Below are 14103 nucleotides of genomic sequence, written 5' to 3'. Positions count from 1 at the left end.
CAGCTAAGACAGACAACTATGTACTGGGGCTTTGGGGGAAAAATAAATAAATAAAATCTTTAAATAAGATGCTGTATATAAAGTGCCAGGAATCTAGCAAATATGGTGATGGAACATCCTTCCCCCCTTCCTCTGCTTGGCCAACTTCATCTCAAGATTTACCCTAAGGGTCACAGCCTCTGTGAAGCCCTCCCTGATCCTCCAGGGTCCCCTGCACCCCTGCCTTTTCACTCGGTGTCTCTCTCATAGCTCTTAAAATGTAAAATGATTGCTAGCTACATCGCATTGGGGCTTTCCCTGCATTTTGTGGGTCCCGAGGCCTGGGATGGTGTCTTGATCATCTCTTTTCCCCCCGCACCTGGCAAAGTGTAAAGCAATGTGCAATCATTACTGCATAGCATTTCTGATAACGCATAGTATCATCTCTGGAAACCTAATTTTAAATAATAACGCAAATGGGATTATATGAAGTTGTCATCGGTTCTCCATTTGGATTGTGGGCTCTTCTGAAAGCAAGAAGGCTCCTTCTATAACCTAGGTACTTACAGTAAATACTTCTAAGAGATATAAAAATATTTTAGTAAAACCTTTTGCATTTACTGGGAAATTATAAATAACAAAGCAATCTGACCTAAAAGATGAAGGCCCAGCCCTTGCAAAGGCAGTGGAGCGCTACCAGCCGCAGGCTTCCTGACTGGTATTTAGAAAGGGTAATTGGGAGTGAAAGGAGCCTCTCATCACAGGAAGTGCTCTGGGAAGAGACAGAGCTGCGATTGTATCCAACTTTTTATCTAAAAAAAAAAGTAACATGGACAAAAGGAAAGTGATGTGGGATACACCATGAAGAGAGCCCTGCTACAGTCAGGTATAACAACTGATGTTTCTGTCCTATGCAGGTGCTCCCGTAACCATGGCAACCAGGATCCAGGCTATACTTGTGCTGTGCTGAATTTCTGTGCTGTTTGTTATTTTTTATTATGGGCCATGGGTAGGGGATTTAAAGTTGGTTGTATTTTATGAAACATCCACTTGCAAAATTGCCAATGTAGGGAAGGAAAAAAATCTTTTTTCTTCTACCCGTCTAGATTCTTGGCTGGGGCTCTGTAACAAAAGACAGAGTAACAAGAGGAAAGCATACACATTTATCTACTATAAGTTTTACGTGACACGGTAGCCTTCATAAGGAAATGAAGACCCAAAGAAACAGTTAAACCTGAGTGTTTTTATACTAGATTTGATGAAGAGTGGAAAGTCGTGGGAAGATGTGACAGGACAAAAGGGCATGAGCTAAGGGGAGTAAACTGGGGAAAACCTAGCAGGGCCTCTTCCTTCAGATTCCTCTCGGAGTCCCTCCACCTGTGGAGATAAGGTTGCCCCTTTCCTTGGGGATGGAGAGGGCACCTCTCACGTGGGGGTCTTATGACCTGCCTCAGGGGAGAAGGGGGTGGTCAGAGAATCCTTCCTGCCCATGCTGTTTCTCAAATTCCTTCAGCTTAAAATATTCAATATGCCAAGGCGCCAGACTTTGGGTAGTGTGTCCTGAACCCCATCACCAAGGACTTCATCAACTATAAGGATACAGGGAGACCAGTCTTTGTGCACTCATTTCAAACCCGTTATATGACATTTGGACCATTGCTCTGGCCACCTAAGTGGTGTCCCTGCATCCGTCCTTGCTTTCCTCCCCATCTAACTTATCATAGCAGCCAGACAGATCCTTCCTAAAGGTCATTCAAATCTTATCACTACCAACTCCCTAGCTTCAAAAGCTAGGGATGGCTTCCCATCAGGCTTGGAGAAAACCCCAAAGTCCTTATCATGCCCAACAAGGACCCTTGTGAAACCGACGGCTCTTTGACTTCACCTCTCATCTTTCTTCCCCTTGCCACTGCGCCTCAGCTCTGGTGACCTCCTGCTGTACCTTGTCTGTGCCAGGCACCCTCCCCTCTTGAGGCCTTTGCACTTGCTGTTCGTGTAAAAATGATTTTAAATTAAATGAAAGATCCTTTACCCCATGAGCAATTTTAAAGAAAAACCCTTTCTTTTTAGGGGATAAGACACAGGATGTGAATTATTATCTATACTTAGAAAATGTAATGCTGTCTCATCGACTAAAAGAAAAAAACCCAGATTCCTATTTGCCTATCTCTAGATGCAAAAGTCACAGTTGATATGAAACGAGAAAGACTACCCAAATTTTTATGTCTTGGAGAGGAAAGGAATTTCCATTTCAAGTGCTTTTATTTGTCTGCAAATTTAGTTTGCAAAATTCCAGTATAAAAACTACCAAAACCCCCCCAACCCCAAAAAACCCTAAACCCCAAAACACTGTCATGAACTAATCACACTTGGTTTTCATGTGCTTTGCTCTTTTATAACCACTGAATAGTTTTTAAGATCATTCCAAGTCACATGAAACCACATTTCGTGAAACTTGAAGTTTTAGGTGACTTTGCAAGTTTCTCTTTAAAAGATCAACATGTTATATCACAATAAGCAGCCCTGAGAAGCCACAGGGAGAAAAGATATCAAATAGAATTCACTCTTGATGGCCTCAAGCCGATTTCTTCAAAACCATTTGAAAACACAAACATATTTTAGTGTTCCGTACCTTTTGGGGAATTCTGTCACGAGGCAGGTTAGGTGTACATATGATTAGGCCTTCAGAGCACCAAGAGAGGAATTTAGGAGAGTTAGGAGAAAAGAACTGTGAAAATGTGTAGGTTTATACATAACTCAGAAGTGAACTTGTTAAAACTATAACAACAATTAACATACTATGCATTTTTTTAAAAAGAACAAATCAGCTATAATCACGTAGAAGGCTTGTCGTGTTTAAACAATTATACAGACTGGTTAAACACTGTTTGCAAAGGCCTCAAAAAAGTAATTTCCTCTTCAATTCATTTACTAGAGAAATGTTGGTAGATTCAAAGGCTGAGGCAATAGACTTCCTCTGACAGATTAATACCTGTTTGTACATAAGCAGAATTGGAACTTCAGACCTAAAGGGGTTCAGGGTATGCCACCCCAAAATACGCCATTCTGGCATAAGGATCATTTTGAGCTGAATGAAATTGAGAAAAAGCAGACACAGGATGAGCTCTCTGCCCTCCCCCTACCTGCCTGAAAGCAGAACATAAATTCCCCTTGTGAATTCCCTACCATGAAGAGGGTAACAACCTTATCACTGCAGAGGAGATGGTAGCTAGAAGAGTCTACACAAACAAACCTTACTAAGTAACCATTCTCTTCCATTAGTGCCTCCCATATATTTACCTTCTCACAGTTTGCTGCCCCTAAAAGCCTAAAGCTCTTTTCCTTTGCCTTGTTACTTCTCTACAAATTTATTGTGCTTTGTTAAGATGCTATATAAGCCCAAGTTCTTACCACCCCTTTGAGTTACTCATCACTGAGTTTCTCCTGCATGTATCATGCTGTACATGTTAATAAACTGTTTTTCTCTTGTTAATCCATCTTTTGTCAGTCTAATTTGCAGGGTCCCAGCTAGAGAGCCTAGGAGGGTTTTTTTTCTCCCCTACAGACCTAAACACATGCCCTTGAGAACATAAAGACTCCCCAACATCAGAAACCAAATGTTAAAGAGTTTTATATACCCTGGAGAACTTGTGTGAAAAAAAATGCAAGGCTCCTTCAACTAAGCACAAGGACTCGAAACAAAATTCTAACTGCGATGAGTTAAAGGGTAACTTTCATGGTTCAAGGGAGATCTGTAAAGTGAGAAAAGAGAGGGGAAAATAACGAGGCTCTGGTTACTCAATGTTAGAGCCTAAAGACGCTATTCATTTAGTCCCACATCTCCAGGAATACATTTCTCAGAAGTCAATATGGAGGCAGTCTTGGACAGTGAATTCGGAGGAAGAAAATCTGGGAGCAGTTTGAGTTGGGCTATTTATGGTTGTGTAGCTTGGGCAAGTCATGGCACCTCTGTGGACCTGTTTCCTCATCTGTAAAGTGTACAGAATAATATTCTTTTCTTAGAGCTGTGAAAAGGATCAAGTGAGAGCCTATTTATGAGTAATTCTCAACTCTGACTGCATCTTAAAATAACTTGAGGAATCAAAAAAGAAATGTTGATGCCTGGGTTGTATTCCATAGATTCAGATGTGGGCCCTCAGCATCAGTGGGCTTTCAAAGCTCCTCAGATGATTTTAATATGCAGCCACTGCTGAGAATTACAGGCCTATTGCTAAAGCAGCACTTCTCAAACTATCTTGAACAGGATCACGTGGGGGCTCCTGCCAAATGCAGATATAGATCCAGATTCAGTAGCATGGGGCCTGAAAGTCTGCATTTCTAATAGGCTCCCAGGTTATGCTGAGCTGCTCTCAACCGTACTCTGAGTACACCAAAGTACTAAGTGGCCACATAGCACAATACAAATCGTCATCCACTTTCTCTCCTCAAACTATCGACTTGCAGTGTTAGTGGTGTGAGCTTCAGCAAAAGACTTTCTTTCCTTCTTCTTAGGACTAAGAATAGTATGTATAAGATTTTAAAAACAAGCATAAAAGGGTTGTACAAATAAAAGGTATCACTCCAGGGGGTTAGGGGGTGGGTGAAATGGGTGAAGATGGTCAAAAGGTACAAACTTCCAGTTATAAATAAGTCCTGGGGATGTAATGTACAGCATAGTGACTGTAGTTAATAATACTGTATAGCATATTTGAAAGTTGCTAAGAAAGTAGATCTGAAAAAGTTATCACAAGAAAAAAAATTGTAACTATGTATGGTGACGGATGTTAACTAGACTAACTGTGGTAATCATTTTGCAATATACACAAATATCGAATCATTATGTTGTACACCTGAAACTAATATATTATATGTCAATATCTCAATTAAAAAAACCAAACCAGTAAGACCTCAGCCAAACAAAAAAAGGTATCACTCATTATCTGTCGTTAAGAGAACATTTATTTACAATTATAAGCACACCCACTTGCTATGGTACCACTGTTCCCCACATTCATTACAAATTACATAGGTCATCATTTCTTCATCTGGGTTTGAATTCCGCACCCAACTTGGAAGGAAAAGTGTTCCTCTGGCGATTACAGTGACTTTGCAGTTGAATTTCTCACAACGTCTGCATTTTATTTTCTTTGTCTGTGTGCCCTCCATTGCTTGGGGAAGGTAATGTTCCTGTAGGCAAGATTCCGCGTAGGAGGCTCTCAACTGCTTCAGTTCCTTGTTTGCCATTTCCATGACAGTCATTTCAGCAAATTCTCTCGGAGACATGGTCCCAGAGAGCAGGTTTTGTTGTAAGTGAGAATTTTTGGGGTTCTTCAGATTGGCAACTTTGCTTCTGATACAAGTTTTATATTTTTTGAGGTTCTTTGAATAAAGGGCAAAAATGTGCTCTTCAATTTCTCTTGCAAAGTTCTGCCACACATCAGCTTTGGGCTGATGTGTGGAAGAACTAGTTAAAGCTTGATAAAGAAACTCTGTGCATTTAGTTCTCATGGGCACTGCGGGATCCAGCAACTCATTTGATCTACTGTCAGTGGATTTAGGGTCAGCATCCCTGAAATGCTCTTCCTTGGGCTCCACTGGACTGGTGCTATTTTCAGGCACAATCATTTCAACGGCTTTTGCCATAACATCTTTAGATGATAGCAGAGAATCAGAACTGGAGACGCCCAATATCTCATTCTGACTTGGGTCATGAGAAAGTCCTGAATTTTCTTCTTTATTTCCACCCACAGGGAATAATTTAGAGCTGTCCCTTTGTTTGAAGTGAGTATACTTATACAGAGCTTTCCATTCTGACAGCAAACACTTGGCTTTCTTTTTCAAAGCCACTGTCGGGCAGTTTTTGAGGACTCTGTACACAGCCCTGACCACATCTGTCTCCTGGAGATGCTCCTTAGTCACACCAAGAGTTTCTAGCTCAGTAAGGTGGTTGCCAAGATCCTCAAAATTCCTTTTAGCCATCAGTTGCTCAATAAGGGAAGCTCTGGCAGCTATCTGGTTCTTGTCAGACATCTTTACAGCTGCAAAGAAAAGAGAAAAGAGGTTTCCATTTTCTTAAGCTAGCATTTGCCAGTCACAGTTTCCTGACAGTAGTGTAGCACTTCCTGCCAGTTACCTACGCAGTGTTTTCTGAAAGAGTTATGTAATATGAATGGGTACAACATGTTAGAAAACGGAATCTGCAATGTGTATGGTTTAGTTTCAAAAGTTTGAGTCTCAGCAGTTAAAAAAAAAAGCAGCACTGCAAACGGCTTCTGCATGAACAATTGCTTAGAAGAAGCTTGCTGGAGTTGCTGCTTTAGCTTTTTCTATCTCTAATTTTACAAATCAATGATTTTTCCAGATCAAGATTAGTCAATTCCTTTGGATGGAATTTGGTGATCATGCTGGGAGTGAAATCATGCAGTGTCAACATCAACAGGGTAAGGCTGAGCAAGGCCAGACTATTTCCCCTCCACATGCAGCTGTATAACTGAACTACCCGCTGATTTTATAATCTTTAAGTGTTACTTTTCTGAATATAAAAGAATGAAAAACAGGGCAAAAAGGGGATGCTAATATCGCAAGGAATCTAAAGAAATCGTGAGACAGCACAGGTTGGGAGGCAGCCAGAGCCAGGTCTGATGGGCCCCAAAAGTCAACAGGCCACACTGTGCTGACATCAGAGTCTTCTGAATGACGGGGTAAAGGTTCAGACTAAGCAATCCAGATGATTTATGACTTTGGACTAACTGGTCCCTAGGTTCCATTAACTTTTTTCTTTTTTTAACTTTTAGGTGTAAAAAGTTGCTTGATGATTATGTCCGTGTGAATCTCATCTTGGGCAGGCAAATGTTTGCTTTATCTATATCTATTTCTCTCTCTACATAATGTACGTAACCTTGCATACGTAAGCCCTTGGATCTATATCTGCCTGTCTGGTCTAAATGGGAACATAAGCATCTTGATGGCAGGGGCCCTGTCTTTCCAAAAATCTATAGCCTCCCGTTTTATAGCACTTGATATTAAACAACCATCACTGAACACACACAGGCTAACAACACTGAAGCAATTACAGTGAGATTAAGGCAGTGTTCCTAAAAGCCATATGATAAGTGCCGTAGAATGTAATGTCCTTTTAGTTAGGAATTCTACTTCTATAAATTCACTTCAAGGAAATAAGAGATGTGGAGGTTGTATATGTAATAATTTTCTTCAAACTTAGAAGAAACTGGAAGGTCTCAAATAGTTAAAAAATTATAGTACACTCCTAGGATGATATAATAATATGACCATTTGAAATCATGTTTTTGGAGAATATTTAATGGCATGGGAAAATAACCATAACATAATGTTAGGTGAAAAAATCAGGTATAGGGCCGGCCCCGTGGCTTAGCGGTTGAGAGCGCGCGCTCCGCTGCTGGCGGCCCAGGTTCGGATCCTGGGCGTGCACCGACGCACTGCTTCTCCGGTCATGCTGAGGCCGCGCCCCACATACAGCAACTAGAAGGATGTGCAGCTATGACATACAACAATCTACTGGGGGCTTTGGGGTGAAAATAAATAAATAAATAAATAAAATCTTTAAAAAAATCAGGTATAAAACTATGTAGACAAAAGATCAAACAGAAAGTTATCATGTGATTCAGCAGATCTACCCAAGAGAAATGAAAATATATGTCCACACAAAAACTTGCACACTAATGTTAATAGCAATGTTATTCATAATAGCCAAAAAGTGGAAACAACCCAAATGTCCATCAACTGATGAATAAAAAAATGTAGTAGATCCATACAATGGAATGTCATTTGGCAATAAAAAGAAATGAAATTCTGATACACGCGACAACATGGATGAGCCTTGAAAACACTGTGCTAAGTTAAAGAAGCCAGACACAGAAAATCATATGTTGTATGATTCCAGTTATATGAAATGTCCAGAATAGGCAAATCCATAGAGACAGAAAGTACATTAGTGGTTGACTAGGGCTGGGGTGGAGCGAGTGAAATGCAAAAGGGGAGTGGCTGTTAACGGGGGCAGAGTTTTTCTTAGGGGAGGTGAAACTCTTCTGCAGCTGACTATGGTGAGGAGCTGCACAACTGTGAAGGGACGAAAAACCACTGAGGGGTCCACTTTAAACAAGTGAACTACATGGTATGTAAATTCTATCTGAATAAAGCTGTTATTTAAAAACAACATACAGAGTCTGATCCAAAGTTTATTTAAAAATCACACGAGAAGAGAAAAGGCCGAAAATAGATACACAAAATTCTAAACAGTGGCATTTTCTGAATGGTAAGATTTTAGGTGATTTTTGTTTGTTCTTTTACTTTTCTGTATTTTCTTTTTTTATTTATTTATTTTTTTGTGAGGAAGATCAGCCCTGAGCTAACATTCATGCCAATCCTCCTCTTTTTGCTGAGGAAGACCGGCCCTGAGCTAACATCCGTGCCCATCTTCCTCCACTTTTATGTGGGATGCTGCCACAGCATGGCCTGACAAGCGGTGCGTCGGTGCGTGCCGGGGATCCAAACCTGGGCCTCCAGTAGCGGAGCACACGCACTTAACTGCTATGCCACGGGGCCGGCTCCTCTTTTCTGTATTTTCTATGATGACTATGTATTATTTTCATAATCATAAAAGTTATCAGTCTAATATAATTTCATGATAAACCATATACATTTAAGATATTTGCTATTGAAAAATGGTATGATAAATGGATCGGTCAACTTCTACCTTCCCTCTGGAATCATAATATCATCTCTGAAAGGTGCTACATCACCTGTGGCTTTGCATTCAGATTAGCTTCCACAATTTCCTCTGAATCATCCCTCAAATTCTATCCCAGAATACGAAGAGTAATATACCCTTGGCCACAACTATGAGGTTCCTACTGGTGTTCCCCTGTTGGGACAGCTCAAAGATGACCAAGATTCCGAGTCTTGCATTTTTACCACCAGAGGGTGCTGGAATATAGAAACCTGGGCAGTCATTTTTCTTTATTTAAGTCAGTTAACTGTCACTTAGTGGGCCATCAATTCAGGATCTTAAGTGGCTATTTATCTAATTATCAAGAATAAGTGCTTCAAAATCATTGTTTTTCCTTTCTAAAAGTCCATCTTTAAAGACTGAAAACAGTAAAGAGGTCTTCCTAAAAATCAAAGGCTCAGTAAACAAAGAACAGGCAAGATAGCACAGAAAAATAAAAAATACGTGCCCTCAATTGCTGAACATTTCTCTCAGAATTGTCTGCCTGAGATCTTGGGACCTGGAGGAAATCAAGCTGCAATGTCACAATAAGGTCTCAGGCTGCTCAACACACTTGAGCCCTCCCCCACTTGTTGGAAAATTTCCTAACAAAAAAGAAATATTCACCTTGCTCGCATTCTATAGTCATTCTATATGCATCACTACCCAGAAATCAAGATTGAAGTTTGCTGCATGTTGGCAAAGTGGTTAATAAGAGACTGGTCTCGAGTGCCCACAAGGAGGTTGGGTAATATTTAACTCCGGTCAGAATTTCTCACAGAAGGGTCAGAGTTTCAAGGGGATTCTAAAGGGGAACTGAACTGTAGCTCCAGGGCTTCAGCGTGATGGCAGCAGCAATTTGTCTTCCCAACAAAACCTCTTCTTTACTCGTGTAAATCTATAGAAGTCGATGTATTCATGTATAAGCACTTTGCTCTTCATTTCATATGTCCTTTTATTTACCTCTCCTCCACATTTATTTTTAGTTTTTAATTGTGGTAAAACACACATACCATAAAATTTACCATCTTAACCATGTTTAAGTGTATGGTTCAGTAGCCCTAAGCATATGCACACTGTTGTACAACCAACCTGCAGAACTCTTTTCAGCTTGCAAAACTTTGTACTCATTAAACAACAACTCCCCATTCCTCTCTCCTCTCTCCCAGCCCGCGGCAACCATCATTTTACTTTCTATCTCCATGAGTTTGACTACTTTAGATATCTCGTATGAGTGGAATCATACAGTATTTGTCCTTTTCTGACTGGCTTATTTCACTTAGCATAATGTCCTCAAGGTTCATCCGTGTTGTAGTACGTGTCAGAATTTCCTCCCTTTTTAAGGCTGAATAATATTCCATTGTATGGATAGACCACATTTTCTTTGTCCATTCACCCATCCATGGACACTGGGGTGCTTCTGCGTTTTGGCTATTGTGAATAATGCTGCTGTGAAAATGGGTGTACAAACATCTCTTTGAGACCCTGCTTTCAATCTTTTGGGTATATACCCAGAAGCGGGATTGCTGGATCATATGGTAATTCTATTTTTAATTTTTTGAGGAATTGCCATACTGTTTTCCATTCTCCATATTTTAAACAGCATTTAAATCCTGTCCAACTTTCTATTCCCCCTTTGGGACAATCATGTGGATATAAAGCATTTATTGTCCTAGGAAGGTATAGTGTGGAAACAACTGGGATACAAAATTTTGAGAACTGCCATAAAAAGACAAAGTAAGCTGTGTGTTCAGTTTAGAGATCTATAGTTCATTCAATAAATATTATGAATCTGGTACATAATAGACAGTCTCTCTCTTGAAGTGGTTGACAGCTCAGTGGAAGGAATATAGACAAGACACTGGCGAATTACCACCTGTGGTATCTCCACAAGGTAGACACTGGCCTGCTAGGGGACCCCAGGGGAGAAATACTGAAACTGAATCTGGGCTTTCCATCATCTGGCCAGCTCCAATTTCTTCTTCACTGCCTTCGCTCCGATTCACAGCACTTTGTTAGAGAGATCATCCTCTAGCACAGATCTCAGCAGGATATTCCCTCATTTTCCCAAGTAAAGCCCTCCAGAGCCTCCCCTCTGCTCTCAGGATGGAGCCCACCGTCCTTGGCCAGGTGATGAAAAGCCCCCTTCCAGCCTCCTCTGTGACCCCACTGAACCCCAGACAGGCACTGCCCATTTCACAGCTCTGTGCCTTTGCTCCAGCAGCTCCCGGAGCCTGGCCTCTCTTTCAACATGAGCATCAATCCTGGTGCAAATCCAAATCATCTGGAGAAATTAAACAGCAAAAACAAACAAAAAAAACAACGCCAGGGGCTCATCCCAGATAGAATGAATTAGAATCTCTGAAGGTAAGCCTGGGTATTTTTTCGGCTCTCCAGGTGATTCTGATTTAAACCAGAGCTGCCACCACTGCTCTGTGCACACAGGCATAACTCCCCTCCTGCAGCAGGACCATCCCAGTTACATTGCCATTGGCCCAAAGACAGCTCCCATCCTGCTCTAGACTGAACGCACAGAATCGCTCTGACTTCAGATTTTGCCAGATGAGTCCCACTAAATCAGGAAACATAAAAAACACCTGCTTGCACAACTCACCTGAGACCCTTCTCTACAAATGACAACTGATGACTGCAATGTTTTAAGTGTCATCATGCACCCAGTTCCCCATACTCACTCCCTGACTTACCTCTTAACAGTAGAAGGCAGTGTACATTTATGGAGCAACTCTACCCGCCAGACACACTCACGCCATCTCAATCCTCACTGTAACCCGAGACAGGTATACGGCTTAGCTCCATCTTATAGATGAGGAAACCTGTTAAAAACGTCAAATATTTGCACGGTGTTTTTTTCATGGTGCTTATCACATTAAATTTTTTTTTTTACTGTCTGCCTTCTCCAGAAGACCATAAGAAAAGAATGCCCTCTGTTTCCCTGATACACACCTGGCCAGTGCTTACTACTACTCAACAAAGTGTTCTTGCTAAATGAGTGACGAGCATCCAGGATGCTCTCTCTCCTCTCTGCTTGTGAGCTTCATTTCTTTTCACTACAGACCAGCTTGCGTGTACCCACCATACCTAAGCCCAGTGCTTCTCAGCTTCTTCCACAGGAGACCAACCTCATCTCAATTCTAGTTCAAAAAATTCTAGTTCAAAAAAAAAAAAAAGCATGGTGCCTACTGTGGGCTAAACAAGTGGGCCCCAGGAGTCAAGCAATTAGAGGATTAGGAGGGTCAAGAAAGTACAGTTCTCAGAAGGGGTACTGAACACGTTGAGTAAGTTTCTTGACCATTCGGTGCCTCAAATTTCCTCATCTACAAAATGGGGGAAATCCAACATCCTACAATTAATATGAGAATTAAATGAGCAAGTCCTTAGAGTCCTCAGAACTATGCCTGTCACACAGTAAGACTGACCGACAATTACACAGGCCTACAATGAAAAGGTTGACATATATCTACCATACCAGGCATTGTTCTAGAGCAGGGGTTGGCAAACTTTTTCCGTAAAAGGCCAGATAGTAAGTATTTTAGGTTTTGCAGGCCATCCAATCTCTGTATGGACTACTCAACTCTGCTTCTCTTGTAGCAGGAACGGCAGCCACAGACAATACATAAATGAATGGGTATGGCTTTGCTCCAATGAATCTTTTTTTCAAAGACAGGCAGACTGGATTTGGCTGCAGGCCATAGTTTGCTGACCCCTTTCTAGAGCAATGCTGTCCAACAGAAATATAATGCAAGCCACAGATATAGTTTAAAATTGTCTAGTAGCCACATTAAAAAATAAACAGGTAAAATTATAATACATTGTCTTTAACCCAGTGTATCCAACATACTGCCATTTCAACATGTAATTGATATAAACAAATTATTGATACTTTACATTCTTTTTCATACTAATTCCCCAAAAGTTGCTGTGTTTTACACTTACTGCACATTTCAATTTGGACTAGCCACATTTCAAGTGCTCAATAGCCTTATGGAGCTGGTGGCTACCATGTTGGACAACACAGTTCCAGAGCATATGCTAATCTACATAATGCTGAGATACACACCTATACCCCTCGCTTCTGAATACATATCAAAAATAAAGTTTATACAGTGGCAGCAACAGTAGGCCCTAAATATCTGTTGACTGAATGCATATAAAAGCTTCTAAATATTAACTAATACTACAGTACGGGCAAGGTGCACACATCTAACCTAAACCCTGAGAAGTAGGAAAGATCAAAGAAATTTTCAAGAGCTGGTAACAAATCAGCAGTAACCTAGATCTGTTTAGATTTTCAGATGTAAGATCTAAACAGAAATTTGAAGTTTCTAGCCTTAACCCACATACACTTCTCCAGTTACACAGAGAGCCGCTTCCTCTGTGGAAATAAATGATACCAAATATTGCTAGGGGCGTCGCAGTTCCTGAGCAGCCACCCAAATACTGCGCTGGGGCCCTTTCACGTTATGATGATCCCTAGCAAAGGCGCAGCGAGGGGAAGGGACCAGCCCAAAGGCCCACTCTGGCCCGGGTTCGGGTTCCAGTGGGTGGGGCGGAGCGACAAGCAAAGCCTGCCGCGAGCTGTCCAGGGGTGACAGCCCAGCACCCAGCACATAAGCAGCGGCGGCCCCGACGGATCTGCCCACCCCGGTGATCTTGGCTGGAGGAGGGGAGGGGTGAGGGCACGTTCGGGCCTCCCCGGGCTCGCCGCCCGAGAGCCTCCCCGAGCAGGGGTGGGCTTCCACTGGAAACAAGAGCTCGCCGTTCTGCCAGGGCAGAGACTCCAACGAACCCGGAGCGTAGCTCACCAAGCCGGGCAGGCGAAGCCCCGTAGCTCTCGGAGGCCCCCACGTCCGGAGAGAACTTCCGGGCCCCAGGGCGGGACCACGAACGCTCAACCAATCCAAGCCCGCAGACTAGAGAACACAGTCCCGGGACCCAGCGCATGCGTGCTAGGGAAATGGGGCCTGCGCAGAGCGATCAGTGGCCTCTCCCTGGAGGAGGTCGTATGGCTCGGGGCGGAAAGTCCGGGATAAGGGCCTGAATTGAAAGAAACTTACCTCCTAATGTTTTTGAGCAGCAAAGTTCGTTGAACTGCTCTACAACGTACCGTTTCTGTTTTCAGTCAAGCAATGCTCAGCTAAATGTGGACAAAACTTGGGACAAAAATGTGAATTATCGATTTATTTAATGCAGTAATTAATTCAACAAGTGTTTATTTCACCCCTAGCATGCATCAATTGATATGAAAATAGTAGACATTCATTAAGTAGCCTTGTGCATCCTGCACTTCTCACATGTACACATTCTTTCCCTGTAGGAGCCAATAAAACCGAGGTGATGGTGGAACTAGAGAATGTGGC

General features: G+C 42.0%; 1 protein-coding gene across 2 annotated transcripts; it reads right to left on the bottom strand.

Moving 5' to 3' along the window:
* Nucleotides 1-4921: 4921 nt before the first annotated feature.
* On the bottom strand, nucleotides 4922-13633 carry TCEANC (transcription elongation factor A N-terminal and central domain containing). Of its 2 annotated transcripts, none has more exons than XM_058535445.1 (3): nucleotides 13549-13633; nucleotides 11431-11559; nucleotides 4922-6017 (listed from the first exon to the last, which is right to left on the bottom strand). In XM_058535445.1, exon 3 carries the CDS (start codon nucleotides 6007-6009, stop codon nucleotides 4948-4950), a length of 1062 nt encoding a protein of 353 aa, XP_058391428.1. In that variant the 5' UTR covers nucleotides 6010-6017; nucleotides 11431-11559; nucleotides 13549-13633; the 3' UTR covers nucleotides 4922-4947. The 2 variants fall into 2 exon arrangements, with proteins under 2 accessions (XP_058391428.1, XP_058391427.1); XM_058535444.1 differs by lacking the exon at nucleotides 13549-13633 and adding an exon at nucleotides 13387-13524.
* Nucleotides 13634-14103: the final 470 nt, after the last annotated feature.

This window comes from Diceros bicornis, chromosome X, assembly GCF_020826845.1.
Source record: "Diceros bicornis minor isolate mBicDic1 chromosome X, mDicBic1.mat.cur, whole genome shotgun sequence".
In the NCBI taxonomy this organism is placed as follows: domain Eukaryota; kingdom Metazoa; phylum Chordata; class Mammalia; order Perissodactyla; family Rhinocerotidae; genus Diceros; species Diceros bicornis.
This window is presented reverse-complemented; position numbering and strand designations above follow the sequence as displayed.

Coding starts and splice junctions, on each gene's coding strand:
- TCEANC (XM_058535445.1), bottom strand. CDS start 6,009: ATGTCTGACAAGAACCAGATAGCTGCCAGAGCTTCCCTTATTGAGCAA.